This window comes from Sceloporus undulatus, chromosome 2 (assembly GCF_019175285.1).
Source record: "Sceloporus undulatus isolate JIND9_A2432 ecotype Alabama chromosome 2, SceUnd_v1.1, whole genome shotgun sequence".
Taxonomy (NCBI): domain Eukaryota; kingdom Metazoa; phylum Chordata; class Lepidosauria; order Squamata; family Phrynosomatidae; genus Sceloporus; species Sceloporus undulatus.
In genome coordinates, this window is record NC_056523.1 from 159,984,311 (window position 1) to 159,998,714 (window position 14,404).

Consider the following 14,404-nt stretch of genomic DNA (forward strand, 5'->3'; position numbering starts at 1 on the left):
AGCACCTCAAGAATTCTAGACAGATAAGGTAAGTTAAACTATTTGCAGCAGAGAAGAATATACACTGCTGTACTTCAATCTTTACTTCAAATTAAAAGGATAGGATTTCACCTCCACCACTAAAATATATAAAAATAAAGTTTTTACTTGGTTTTGCATCATTTTTTAATCACCTTGTATTTGGACAAAGAGCTGTAGAGTAAGAAGGCACCAACAAAACAGGATACACTGATAACTATTTTATTAGCTCACTTGACACTTATTCTTCCTGGTTCCCATCCCTGAAAGAGTGAGTTACTCTGTTGTCCCAAAGTAAACCACACACAACAGGCCCACCAGCATTGCCAGCAGAAATAGCAATGTCCTTGCCTGCCCACACACGCAGGACACCCAGCAAGGTGCTTCTATCTGTTGCAGACTTCCGTTTAGGCCTGACTCTTCCATATGCATCTTCTGACTGATGAAGCAGGGCTCTTCCTTCTCCTCCTCAACAGAAAAGGCCACTGACAGGGTTCAGTCTTAGCTGAGGGAAGGGCAGACTCTATGAAGTGGCATAGTCAGTGGAGAGCATTGTGATAATCCCTGCTGGCAGAGGGAATAGGACAGGAAACCCATACCACAGGTCCACCAACACCTTTGGTATGATCCAAGCCTCAAGGCTGGCAAATTTTGGCAGCCTCAGCTTTGATGAGCGCAATCAGGTCTTGGTTGATGAGGAAGACAAAGCGTAAGCTAGCAATCTAGGGAACAAAGAAATGAAGTCAAATCAGGGAAAGAAATAGAAAAGGGGAAAGCACTGGCGTTTAAAGATCCTGTTCTAACCACTTCTCTGACCCTCAGGGTCATAACCCTCCATGACAGACCTAAAGTAGCTACTGCAGGAATTCTGAAGTCTTCCCCAGGCAGAAAGATGTTGGGATAAAACTGACCTCAAGATCCCAGTTGTAGATTTATTATTATTAAACTTTATTTCTAAAGCGCTGTAATTATACATTTGCTTCCACAGAGTACAGAGTACAGATTTCTTTCCAGCTAGCACATGGGTCATATAAGGAAGAGGTGAACAACTCTGCTTCCCCCCTTCATTAAGACCAAAGACCAAATATGCAAGTAACCTTTCCAGTATGAGGTGGACCCACTGGAAAGATGTTTTTGATACCCACCTCATCTTGTTATGTGACAACAAGGAAGACAAAACAACCACCACCTTCTCTTCCCAAGCTCACCTCAACCACAGAGTTGTTGCTGAGCTTCCATTTGCTTCCACAGAGTACAGGACGCCCATCAACATAAATGGGCCGTCGGCCTTCATTGGCTAGGAAGAAGTCACCATTGTTCTTCAACTTGATGACCCCTGTGGTTGTGGCACATATGGAAAGGTGAAGAGAAATGAAATATCCCCAAGGGCAATGAAGGCTGAATCCACACTGCAGAAATAATTCAGTTTGACACTCCTTTAACTTCATTGGCTCAATGCTAAGAAATTCTGGGAACTGTTGTTTTGTGAGACATTTAGCCTTCTCTGACAGAGAGCTCTGATGCCACAACAAACTACAATTCCCAGAATTCCACAGCTCTGAGCCAGGACAGTTAAAATGGTGTCAAACTAGATTATTTCTGCAATACGGATGCAGCCAAGGAAACAAACACAATAGCTTTTGGGGAGGGCCACCAGAACTCGTACTTGTAGTATAGTGTTTACAATAGGCTGGACATACTGCTGTTCTTTAACACCAGGAGCAAGCAAAGACTGGACCTCCCAGAACCAGCATGTTCATATATCCAACAACCATTCATATCTTTCACACTAGGGAACTTCACTATGTTCCTGCTCCTGTGCTATTATAGATTCTTAGCCACTTGAGGCAGCTTGGGGGATATACAAAAATTATCAGAATTGTAGCTTCTTCCCTTCCAGAAGGTGCAAGGGACTTCTTGAAGTAAAAAAACAAAATAAAACAAAACATGGGTGTATTAGAGCATCATGGGGAATGTAATCACTCCAGTGGCCTCTAGAAACTGCCCACCCATTTTATACTACAGTGGTGCCTCGGGTTACGAAATTAATTCGTTCCGCCGCGGCGTTCGTAACCCGATACATTTCTCAACCCGAAAAAGGCTTTTCCGAAGCGCGGCTAGCGGCTGGAAAGCCGCTAGCCGCGCTTCGCATTTGAATTTCGCGCCGATATTTTTTTCGTAACCCGAAAAAAATATTGGAACCCGGAACAGTTTTTTCCTATCTATTTTTTTCGTATCCTGGAAATTTCGTAACGCGATCAATTTGTATCCCGGGGTACCACTGTATTCTCATCAAAATTTTAAAAATGAAAAGCTCAATTTAGTATTTCCAATTCTTAAAACACCCATGCAGGAAAATGCCACTAAAATGGGACTTTCTATGATATTAGGAAAGGAGGGAGGTTGTCTGGAGTCTAGAGAATTCAAACAAGCACCTTAAAAGATCTCATGAGGTCATCTGTTGTATATTATGAACCAATTATTGTAACAGAATCCAGAGAGCAATTAGAACAGAGACCTGGCTTTTCATCCTACTCCAGGGACTCGAGGCAGACCTTTTCTTTTAACATTAACATAGCTATCCCACAAAAGCTCACCACTACCAGGCACCCACTCCAGCAATTCACAACCAATTTCCTATTCTCCAGTACCTTGCTTCCGGGATATTTTCCAGGCTGGCCCCTCTAATGCCAAATCCACATCAATCTGATTGTCTTTCGTGGCTCTACCCAGTGTGATCTGGAAAAGATGACCAAGACCATTTACACTATCTGAAGAAGGAACCAGAATTTTGCTACCAGAAAATTACAATTCAGCAGTAAAAAAAATGAGGCAAATCAATAATTACATAACCTTTCTTGTTCTGCATTAAATAGCTGAATATGTGCATCATATTCTAAAATGGATTCCCATATTGCCATTACTTGCAAAGGGCAACCTGATGATAGGAGGTAAGATAAGGATAAGTGAAGGATGGAAGAAATGTATGGCTTAACGAGAAAGCCCATTTGAGGGGGGGGGGGGGGGGAAAGTCCAAAATTTCCCAGGGTATTTAAATCTACACCAAATACCACATTACACAGAAGGACTGCTAATAGTAGATGAACGGAATACAACTTCAACTACTGTCCTGCTCTGAGACTGTCGGAAAACTTCAATAAAAAGTTATTGTTACCTCCTGAATTAAATCTGTTCTTTTACAGAGATATTTGGCTACAAAACAGCCTAGGCACACTGAATATATAAAAATATTCTGTGCTCATGAGAAAGACAAGAGAACTACACTCCCTAAAAAGATAGAAATACAATTCTACTATTCTTTAGAAATACGCTGTTTTGCCAAAATATTCACTCCTCTTTGCCTTCTCCGTGTTTTGTTGTGTTACAACCAGGGACTGATGTGGATGACACTGGCACCAATAAGTGCCTGTTTCACAGTGTTCTTGTGCCTCAACAAAAATATTTTGCACCTTCATTCAGTATCTTGCTGAATATTTTACCTACATCAAGTGGTAGCAATGCCAATCAAATCCATTTCAGTTCCAGGTTGTAATACAACAAACTGAGAATGCCAAAGGGCAGAGGAGCATGAATATTTCTACAAGGCACTGTGGATGGAGACTATTCTGAGACTGTTTAAAACAAACTACTTGTTTTAAAAAAAACTTTTAAAACTGGTGCTAGTCAACTATCTGGAGTCTTTGTTGCCAACAAAAGAATTCAACTTCCACCTTTCCACGTAGTAAAAGTGCTATCTGAGCCTAAGGAACAAAAAATTGAACTTACCTCCCGAGAGCGCATGAGGTAACGCACCATCCTTCCACGCAGCACAGCCAATGTCTGGTTATCAAAGTCAGGGGAGCTCATACCTTGGAGAGAGGAAAGAAGGATTAGTCAGTCCTTTAGAAGCATCTGGTAACTCACACCAACCTTCTACATATCAGATATGATGGTTCTTTCTTTGTTTATACCACCTAACTCAAGGGCAAGTCTTTTGGCCTCACCTCCACAACTGATCTCCTATTGCAACTGTGGTGATTTCAGCAGAAAAGGTTTTTTAAACCTCTCTCACCTGTTATACTGTCCACCAGCACCTGCCATTTGTGTAGCTCTTGCTCCAACTGCCGGATTTCACGCTTCTGTCTCCGGTCTGCCACAGTCAACTCTGCCAGAAGAAAGGCAACAGGTGTGATGAAGAAGCAAGGAAAAATGAGACAAAAGTTATTTTAAAATAATGGGCCAAGCCTCCCTAGCTTGATGCCATACAGATGTGCAGAACTGCAATTTGAATCATCTTCATCCAGCATACTCATGTCCAATACATCTGTAAAAGGCATGAAGATAGGGGAAGTCTGCCATTAACTAAAGACAAGTGCTCCTTGAACAGTGTTATTCCACTACTGGGGGGGGGGGGGGGGTTTGCTGATGTGCAAGACCACAAAGTAAATTTCAGGAGCTAAAGAAAAGTGTTGTTTCTTTACAAATTGAGTACGTGAGGCTCAGCCTTGCTTTTTGTTCATATTTAACAGATACATGGAACCAAATTACAACAAACAGAATCCAACTCACCATGCTCCAACACCTCATCTCGTACATCCCTACAGGAAGGGGAAAGTAGGGAGTTAGGAAAGCCTTGCATTCATGAATGACTTCTTTTTAGCTCATACTAATTTTGCATCCACATTGTCTTACACTATTCTGAAAAAAGGAGTCTACAGATACACACATATGCACTGATGAGCACTGGATGGATTTAGGCTCTGTCGTGTATGAGACGTGGTAGCTACAGTAATGATTAACTCTGAAGAGCAAGAAATGGCCAACAGTTTTCCACTGGGATGTTCCACTGGAGCAAGACTGCTGGATGCAGAATGATGTAAAATGAAATTCATTATCAAGCTCAGTCAATAACTAGTATCAAAGTGAAGCTTGCAAACCTTAGCACAAAAATATCTATTCTCTGAAAAAAACAGTGGGTAAGCCTTGGCTACCAAGTCATGCAGCTTTCATATTTGAACAACGGGAACAGCAGTGACCTGTCTTAAACTGTCACGGTAAGCCTTAAACAGGGTTCTGTACCTATTAATCAAGACAATCACACTAGTAACATCAAGGTATGGTAATCTATGTGTAACAAGGAAGGACAACTAGGAAAAGCTGTGGTTTTAGCTCATAGGGGCAAAGCTACAGCTCACATGCCAAAGGTTCCATATTCAGTCCTTGAAATCTCCAGCCAGGTCTTGAAATTCTAGCCATTGCCAATCAGTTTAAACAACACCGAGCTAGGTGGATTCATGGTTTCAATAGGCAGGCAGACAATTTTTAGGTTTGAATTTATTTATTTAAATTTACACATGTTCTTCTATGTTTTCACACAGTCATGGTAATGTACAGTATTTAATTAAATAGCAGCCATACGTATGAAAAATGGGAGTAAAAGCAATGGCAGCAGATTAAAACTGGCCCATGTCTCTTCCCAAACATGCGTTCTATGCAGCTGACTTACAAAAAGCCCTTGTCCTCCCTTTTATTAACTTAGAATTGTAGGATCACAGAGGTGGAAGAAATCCCCATGGCTACCAGACCAACCTCATCCTGCTATGCAGGAATACAGAATCAAAGCACCCCTGACAGATGGCCATCCAGCCTCCATTTAAAAATCTCCAAAGGAGATTCCACCACACTCCACTTAGCCTACTTGAATATGAAGTAACATTCTCTTTCTGCTGAACTTAATACTGTCTGTGTACTACTATCCCTTTCACTTACTTCAGTTTGCTGTCATCTATCATGTCTTCAGCATCAGAGAAGTTGAGCACCTGGTCCCCTTTGGGCAGTGGCTGCACTGAACATGACCAGAGAAAGCAAAGGCCCGATTAGACTCCTGGCACAAGCCTCAGCCTACAGAGCTGGTAGAAAAGAGAGATTTCTGCTTTACCTGTTTGATCATCCAGGAGGTAATACTGCTTCATGAGTTGCCAATGTGTCTGGAGCACCTTGGCTGTGCGAGAGGGGTAGAAAACCTCTGGGTTTTTATGCAGCAGGTCTTGGAACGTATCCTGAGTGGGCTGGCTGGTCTGGGACAAAGAGTGAAAAGAACCTCAAACACAAGGAACTTCATTCCTATAAGGGCTACTCAACATGTTCATTGGACTCTTACGGCCAGCTATAAATACAGCTCTAGAATAGTTAAGCATGTCAACTTAGGTTCTCCTGAAACTCTATGGGGATAAAATTTACAAGCAACTACAAAAACTTCAGATTACCTATTCATTTATCTTTAGGATACATGTAAATATTAGAAAGGTTGAGAGGGCAGAGAGAGATAGAAAGAATTTACAACAAAGAGAAATCTGAAATCATTTCCCAAACTTGTCAAGCAAGCCATGTGCTATAGGAAGGATCAGAATCACACCAGTGCTTTTCTAGAAAATGAGCTATTCTGAATCCTGGTGTATATTACTGTAAATAACCAGGGTTGGAGTTTCAAGTACCCAGTAGTGGTTTCTTACCGATCCCACTTTGCTTAGCAGCTGCTCTTCTGCTTTGCTGAACAGCACTTTGCTCTGCATAGAGGCAATGGCTTCAGGATGCAGCTGCCGCATGGCCTGGCAGGAAAGCCTGGAAGAAAAAGAGAAAAGGGTGAATAGCCATCAAAGAAAAAGTGTCACTGGAGCAAATGCATCTTTGCCAAATGCTTCCAGTAACACTTGCAAAATGTTGGGAGCAAAAAATGATGAGAAATGAAAGACTTTTAAAAAGAGGACATAAAGAAGCTTACAGCTACCTCTCTATCCTCATTAACATCAAGATGGACTCACTGTACAAAAGACTCAGTACAATTGGAACATTCTCCCCACCTCTTTCATTTTGCAATCTTTTCCCACTTGGCTCCCTCCAGAGGTTTTGCAACTGCAGTCCCAGTAATTCCAACCACTAGTCATGAAGTTCCTTTCTTTACTTAAGAACTGGGGCTGATGGGACCAGCAGTCCAAAGCAACTGGAGGGAACTAGCTGGGGCAGGCTCATTTTAAGGTTCCACAAGTGACTTTTTTTCATTAAGCTCCCCACCACAATAAGGTAATACCAGAAATGTGGATGAAGAATTACCTTTCTAGATAAGGTTTGGCTGTGCCAAAGAAGTATTTCACATTGATTCAGGCAGAGATGAATCAGGGAACATATGCTGGCTCTCAGCAATTGTTTGGGAATGGTTGTTCAATGGCAAATGCTAACACTAGGAAGTTCCTTTCTTTACTTAAGAAAATGTGAACTATTTAAGTAGATGGCATCCCTATGTTAATCAAATATCTCCAAAGTAGCAGAATACCAAATAAGGCTGAACATTATGTATGAAATGGAACATTTAACTCAACTGTGAATAGTCAGGCATTTGCTGAGAGTAGTTGTATTAATGGTAAAGTTGAATTTCTTTTTGTTAACTGTCTAGAAACTGGGTTTCTATGCTACATTTTTACATCCAGTGCTAACTGATCAACAGTGCTACCAATAAAACAATTTTTTTTGCTTTCACTATTCCAGGCACATCATTTTTTGTTGCCAATTGCCTCTGGGGCCTGTAAGTGACTTTCAAGTACAGTTGCCCCTCCATTTGTGCGGACTTCAGATCAGCGACCCTCACTTACTCACACGGAGCAAACAGAGCGGGTTAAAATGGGGGGTGTGCCCGAGGTGCGCAGTCGCAGCCACTCCCAAGCACGCACCCCCATTCAAGACTATGGGGCTTGAATATCTGCAAATTTCTGTTTTTGCAGGGGGGTCCAGAATGGATCCCCATGAAAACAGAGGGCTGACTGTATACAGAAAAGCCCTGGGCTGCTGATCACTTCTTGCTGTTAGAGCTGAAGAAGGGAAAGGGGATCTCCACAACAGCTATTAATCACACAATCATTAAAAACAGAGGGAGTCACCCTCCTACCCAAAGCTACTAAAGAACCAAGAATAAAGACTACAGTAAACTCTGCATTACCTCCAATGGAACAAATACATCCCTGATGGACAATTGTCTCTGTAAAGTGATGGCAACATTTGGGAAAACAAAAAGAGAAACGCTACAAGCCTTGCCATATTCTAGGCCGCATGCAACCCTCCATTCCAAGAATGCACTTGAAAATAAGCTCCACTGAATTTGTAAAAAGACATCCAAGCGTAAGAACACAAAGGCGGCGTACAGACCGCCCCTTTTGGGCGGCCTGCACCCGCCCCTTTCCTCGACGGATTGGGGCCTCAGCTGCCACAGCAGCAGCCCTGAGGCCCCGATCCGCCGCTTTTCCAGGCCGCAGGGAAGTGGCAAAAGGCTGCTTCCCCACGGCCTGGAAAGGGGTGTCCTTGGGGCTTCATGCCCCAAGGACACCCCGACAGTGGCGGGGAACAAGAGAAAGGGGCCACTCAGCCCCTTTCTCCTTTGTGTCGCTGGCGCAGCCGTGTAAAGGCTGCGCCAGTGACACAAACAAAGGAAGGAGCTCCATTTTGGAGCTCCTTCTGGCGCCGCTGAAAGGGCGCCACAGGCGCCCTTCAGCAGTACCAAGACATCACATCCTTGCCGCCCCATTTGGAGGCAGTGCAGCCGTGACGTCGTAATGGCAGCACCCATCTAGAAAGGGTGCCGCCATTACAACGTATTAGGGTTACGGGGCATCTGGAAAGGACACCCCGAGGCAACCCTCGTACGTGTGCAGGCTGGCGCAAGGTGCCAGTCTGTACAGCACCTAAGACTCCCTGATTTTGAAGTCAGATAAATGTACATACCACTTTCAATATTACAGAACTTATATCCCACTACAGGCTGATCTGTTTCTATTTCTCTGCAGGAGACAGTCCAGTGCTGCTGGTCTGAGAAGGAAACAATCTGATACTTTTCTGTCTTTGGAAACAAGCCCTTGCCTTAGGAGAATTTTAGGTTCTGATGGGTTAGGAAGCAGCTCAGTCCCCACACTTCCCATGGCAGTTTGTGATCAGCAGCACTTACTTGGAGATCACAGGGTCGTAGAGCAAAGCATACCATCTCTCCTGGATTTCTCTCAAGTTAAAGCGACAGCTGAACTTCACTCCCAGGTGCACAGAGGTCAAATCATTGGTCTTCAGGGAAAGAGAGAGAAGGAGAAAATGAGAATGGCTCCCACTTTCCACACACGGTCTGGCTTTTGAAAAATAAAAGTACTTTTTTTAAAAGGCTAAGAATATTTTTCTCAAAATACTATTTTTAAGAGTGCAATGTTTTGAGCATATAATCATGACTCTGAAGACCAGGGTTCAAATCCCAGTTCAGCCAAGGAAACAAACTAGGTGACCTTGGGCAAGCCAAACACTCTCAGCCTCACAGGAAGGGCAACATCTCTCTCTGAAAAAAAAATTGTCAAAAAAACCTGTGATAGGGTTGACACAAGTCAGAAAACGATTTGAAGTCATGCAACAACAACAGTAAGAATACTTCTAAATTCAAGGCCTTATAACGTCAAGAACTTTGGGCTTAATACACTGAAAGATTAGCAGGAGAGTTGGAAACAACTTGGAAGGCATGCAACAACAATGTTGTTGCATCTCCAAGGATGTAGGGAAAGGGCAGAAAGAGAACATACAAAGCTGCCATGTGCCAAGTCAGACCAGGGATCCATTTGCTCCAACTCTGACTACACGAGGACTAGGAGCTTATGGCTCTCCCGATATTGCTAGGCTATAAAGGTCACTGTGCTGGAGTTGATACAACATGAATTCTTAACATTATTCGTATTATTTTATTTATTTATATCCCACCTTTCTCCCAATAATGGGACTCAAGGTGGCTAGCAACATATTTAAAACAATACAAATTAATAACAATACAAAGGCATTAATAAAAGCATAAATACAAGATTTGAAAAAAAAACTATTAAACAATTTATGAAGTTAAAACAATATACATTTAAGATATTAAAATTCATTAGAAGACTATATACAATCCTGAAAACAAAACAGCATTAAAAAAAACCAACGCTAGTCAATTAGTAAAAGCCTGATGGCACAAAACTGTTTTGACCAGAAACAGAAGATGAGAAAGGACCAGAAGATGAGAAAGGACATTGTGGCCTCTCTAGGGAGGGGGTTCCAAAGATTGGGAGCAGCAGCCAAGATGGCCCTCTCCCTTGTTCCCATAAAACTAATCTGAGGTGGTGGTGAGACACAGAGAATGGCCTCTCCAAACAATCTTATGCTCTAGTGGGCTCATAAAAGAAGATATAGTCCGTCAAATAACTTGGACCCAAGCTCTTTAGACTTATGGTTTAAAAACCAGCACTTTAATATCTGGATGGATGAGCTGTGGTGCTACATACCAATGTTCCTTTGGTTCCAAGAAAGCAGCCAGCAATATGGACAAAGAGAAGGTGTTCAATGGATGTGAAGGAACTACTTAGGTATAGATGTGGGGATAGAATACTGCCTTTTAGGCCCATGTACAGTACTTTGCATTTCTCAAGGAAAGAATGGCACATAAGTGATTCAAACACTTCTCCTAATTCACTTCTCCTGACCCAGAGGACCTTTTCTTCAACCGCTCCCAGATTATGGAATGGCCTGCCAGAGGAGATCCATCACATTACCAGCCTGGACAGCTTTAAAAAGGCTGTTAAGATGGATCTCTTCCGGCAGGTCTTTCCTGAATAATGAACCTGGCCACCCATTGAACGGACCATCATACTGAAGACCTTATATCCCCATTATCCCATCTTGGATTATTTTAAGGCTTATTTTAACACAGAATGTTATTTAATATTTGGGGGGGGGGGGGAATAAGGGGGTTTTTTTTTATATTGTTTGGATTTTATTGTAAGCCGCCTTGATCCTGATGGAGAGGTGGGGTATAAATAAAGTGTTATTATTATTTATTATTATTATTATATCTTGATCTTTTTTTTTTTTTTTTAAAATGTTTTTTCTCTCTAGTCTAAACAACTTCACTACCTGAAGAACAGCATTGATCAGCAGGAGATCATCAGTGGGTTTCCAGCGGCCCAAATCTTTGGTGACCTGCAATGGCTGCTTGCTCTTCTTCATCCGTTTAGCCAGGCTGGGGTTTGGAGCTGGGCTCGGAGTTGCAGGTGCAGAAATTGACTTGGACACCTGAGGAGGCAGAGAGGTTGGACTACAGATGACAGCAGACCCAATAACAAGACACCCAAAAGACAACAGAGACCTCAGTCACAAGGTGGCCACTGACATATTTAATTGCAATATTACAAAGCAGCACCCACAACAATAGAAGGCCACCATGAGGTCTACAAAGATTTAAAAGCATGAAATTCTAGACCATGTGACAAAACAGCAGTCACGGTGGTTCTTATCCATCACAGGAGATGTCATACAACTCACCTTTTTCTTCTCACTGGAAGAGGGCTCACTGCCAGAGCAGCGCCCAGGCTCCACCCCACTAGGACCCTTGGCCCGGCTGGATGATTTGGCAAGGCTGCTCTCTACCAATTCATCATCAAATTTCTTCCGCTTGATGAACCTAGAATGGTGAAGATCCATGCTACTATATTCTATAAAAGTACTTCTCTCCCCCCTGCACCCCAGGATAGATGCAAACAATATGAACATCAATGGAAGTTAATGCAAATTCCTTGAGGCTAATGTCTATGAAGAAATTCAGAATGAATATTTCTTCACTTAGAAGAGTTTGTTATTAATAAACCACCCAAATTTTAGTCTGTATAGGGAAATTAATCAGGTAGCAAGTCACAATTCTGAAGGGAACAAATCTGATTTCTAATCCAACCAGCATCATGCTTCGATTATTTATGTTGTCCCAGTGCCTGGAGCTGTTTTAGCAAATTAGATTAAGGTAGCAGTTTGACTGACATCCAAAAAACACTGCAAAAATAATCCAGTTTGAGATCACTTTAAGTGCCCTGGCTCAGTGCTAGGAATCCTGGGAACTGTAGTTTATTGTGGCACCAGAGCTCTCTGACAGGGAAGGCTAAATGTCTCAACAAAACTACAGTTCCCAGAATTCCTTAGCATTAAGCCAGGGCAGTTAAAGCTGTCTCCAACTGTATTATTTCTACAGTGTGTTTTGGACAGAAGTTCATTTTTTCTCCCGTAGTGTTTCAAACACCATATGAGCCAGGCTGCAAACTCAATAGAGAAGTTTAGAATATGGTGCTCTCATCTACAAGAAATACTATAAAATTCCTCTTCTGGACCTTATGATCAAGGGAACCATAAATGCACTATCTATGAACCTTTTTTTAAAAAAAATCCTCCACCATGGATCTGTGGGAAGTTCAAAAAAGATGGATGGGAAGAGACTAACCTCAAATACCAGGTGGAGCTTTGAAAACACCATCACCCCACAAATAATAATTAAAAAAAAAAAAACTTGTGTCTTCCAAGCATCTCTTGAGCATAATACTATGAAAGCATTCAGCCTGCAGGCGAACCACTGATTTGGGTTGGCTATGAACTATCAGGCAACTGACGCAACTCACAGAAATTGGCAGGGAGAAAAAATATAAAGCGTTGCTCTAGATGTCTTAAAAATACTGTTAAATACAGGTTCCACATGTGAATTTAGCTCCTCCTTTCAAAACACTACCTCTGAAAAGGAAAAACAACAGATTTTATATCACTACTGTAGCTCTTATTTTCTGAATAAGAGCAACAAGCAAGCAACATATTTAACTCAAATGCTCCAGTCTCAAGACAGATGCCAGACATCAAGTGCCCTCCTTTTCTCTAGACCAGTGATGGCGAACCTATGGCACGCGTGCCAGAGGTGGCACTCAGAGCCCTCTCTGTGGGCACACATGCTATTGCCTTAGTACAGAGTTTGCCAGAGTTTGTTACTAGAAAGCCAGAGGGACGTGGCACTTTGCAATAAGTAAGTGGGGTCTGGGTTGCAGTTTGGGCACTCGGTCTGTAAAAGGTTCTCCATCACTGCTCTAGACTGTTGGCTAATTCAACCTAACATGTTACCTGGAAGAACTGCGCCGTTTTGGAATGGCACCTGAAACCTGTGATGAGCTCCTTTTCTGTCCAGCCAGAGACTCTTCGTCTTCAGAGCGGCTCGCTGTGCCTGACGCCATCAGTCTGGAATCCAACACATCTGTCATGGAAAGAAAGAAAGAAGAATGAATCAGCCCCTGATACTATATTAATCTGATCAGACTACATGGCTGCTACTGGAGGCAAGAAAAATATTTCCCTACAGTTGTACACAATAGTTATGGATTCATCCATATCCTGGAAGTCTTAAAAGTTCAGAACAACCGAGTTTTAGTCTCATTCCCTAAGAAAATGTTAAGCACTTATCCTTAAACATGGATTACTCCAGAACAACTTTTTTCTGGAAATGTATAATGGTTTCAAAGGGCTTTACTTCTACACAGAAGTGCTCCACCACTATTGTTTGACAGATGACATCTTCCATGTTTGAACAAATTTATTGCTCAGCAGAGCAAGTGCAATAACCTGAGTAGTCAGCCCTTGATATCAATAGATTTAACCATCTGTGGTTTGATTTTTTTCTTTAATTGCAAAAAAACAAACCTTGGTTTTGGCATTTTACGTAAGGGACACCATTTTGCTACACCATTTTATATAATGGGATTTGAGCATCCCTGGATTTTGGTATCCATGGTGAGTCCTGGAACCAAATCCCAACAGATACCAAGGGTCTACTCCTGTATTAGCCTTGGAGACAAGAAGCTTTGTTTTAAAATTCTGAATAGCTAGACCCATTACATGATATAACACTAAGCTTTAGTTCTCGTCTAATACATTAAACCTATAATATATTTTTCTTCATAAGATGAAGGGGCAATTGATGATTTTGGTATGGTTTTGGATTTTTGTTTCTTTAATAAATGTTTACATACTGAGATTTTTCTCACAGTCATTATAAAATTGCATTGTGTAAAACCAGACTTCCTTTTTTCTTAGTCAAATACAGTAGCTGCCCAGCTAAAGGCACTTTCACATATAGGGGAAAATGCAAGTAAGTACAACTGAAATCAGTGTACCTATAGCACATGTCTCCTAGAACAAAGACTCTAGCAGGCAAACCAATTTTCAACCATGGTTCCCTGGAACCCTAGGGTTCCAAGAGAGATTGCAGGGATTCTGGGAGAAATCATGATAGGGGGAAAAAGATATTTGAGTTTAGGTATTATAATGTTGATGCCAGGTTTCTATAAGATCTGAAAATTATTTGAAGAGTTCCTTTACAGAAAAAAGATTAAGAAAAGAATCTTAGGCGGGTTACAGACCTCCTCTTTGAGGCAGGCTGCACCCGCCCCTTTCCCCGCCGGATCCGGGCCTGAGCTGCCAGAACGGCAGCCGCTGAGGCCCCGATCCGCCGCTTTTCAGGCTGTGGGGAAGCAGCAAAACG

General features: G+C 42.1%; 1 protein-coding gene across 2 annotated transcripts in view; it reads right to left on the reverse strand.

Moving 5' to 3' along the window:
- Nucleotides 1-224: 224 nt before the first annotated feature.
- Nucleotides 225-14,404, reverse strand: part of MCRS1 (microspherule protein 1) — a 554,896-nt gene continuing 540,716 nt past the window's right edge. For both annotated transcript variants that reach the window (XM_042448663.1, XM_042448664.1), the window contains exons 3-15: nucleotides 12,991-13,120; nucleotides 11,386-11,524; nucleotides 10,978-11,136; nucleotides 9,008-9,117; nucleotides 6,531-6,639; nucleotides 5,957-6,095; nucleotides 5,788-5,863; nucleotides 4,588-4,616; nucleotides 4,091-4,183; nucleotides 3,805-3,887; nucleotides 2,670-2,757; nucleotides 1,227-1,354; nucleotides 225-740 (exon numbers count right to left, since the gene is read on the reverse strand). In XM_042448663.1, the coding sequence (XP_042304597.1) occupies nucleotides 654-740; nucleotides 1,227-1,354; nucleotides 2,670-2,757; nucleotides 3,805-3,887; nucleotides 4,091-4,183; nucleotides 4,588-4,616; nucleotides 5,788-5,863; nucleotides 5,957-6,095; nucleotides 6,531-6,639; nucleotides 9,008-9,117; nucleotides 10,978-11,136; nucleotides 11,386-11,524; nucleotides 12,991-13,100 (1,350 nt within the window). In that variant the 5' untranslated portion in view covers nucleotides 13,101-13,120 and the 3' untranslated portion in view covers nucleotides 225-653. The remainder of the gene's footprint in view (nucleotides 741-1,226; nucleotides 1,355-2,669; nucleotides 2,758-3,804; nucleotides 3,888-4,090; nucleotides 4,184-4,587; nucleotides 4,617-5,787; nucleotides 5,864-5,956; nucleotides 6,096-6,530; nucleotides 6,640-9,007; nucleotides 9,118-10,977; nucleotides 11,137-11,385; nucleotides 11,525-12,990; nucleotides 13,121-14,404) is intronic.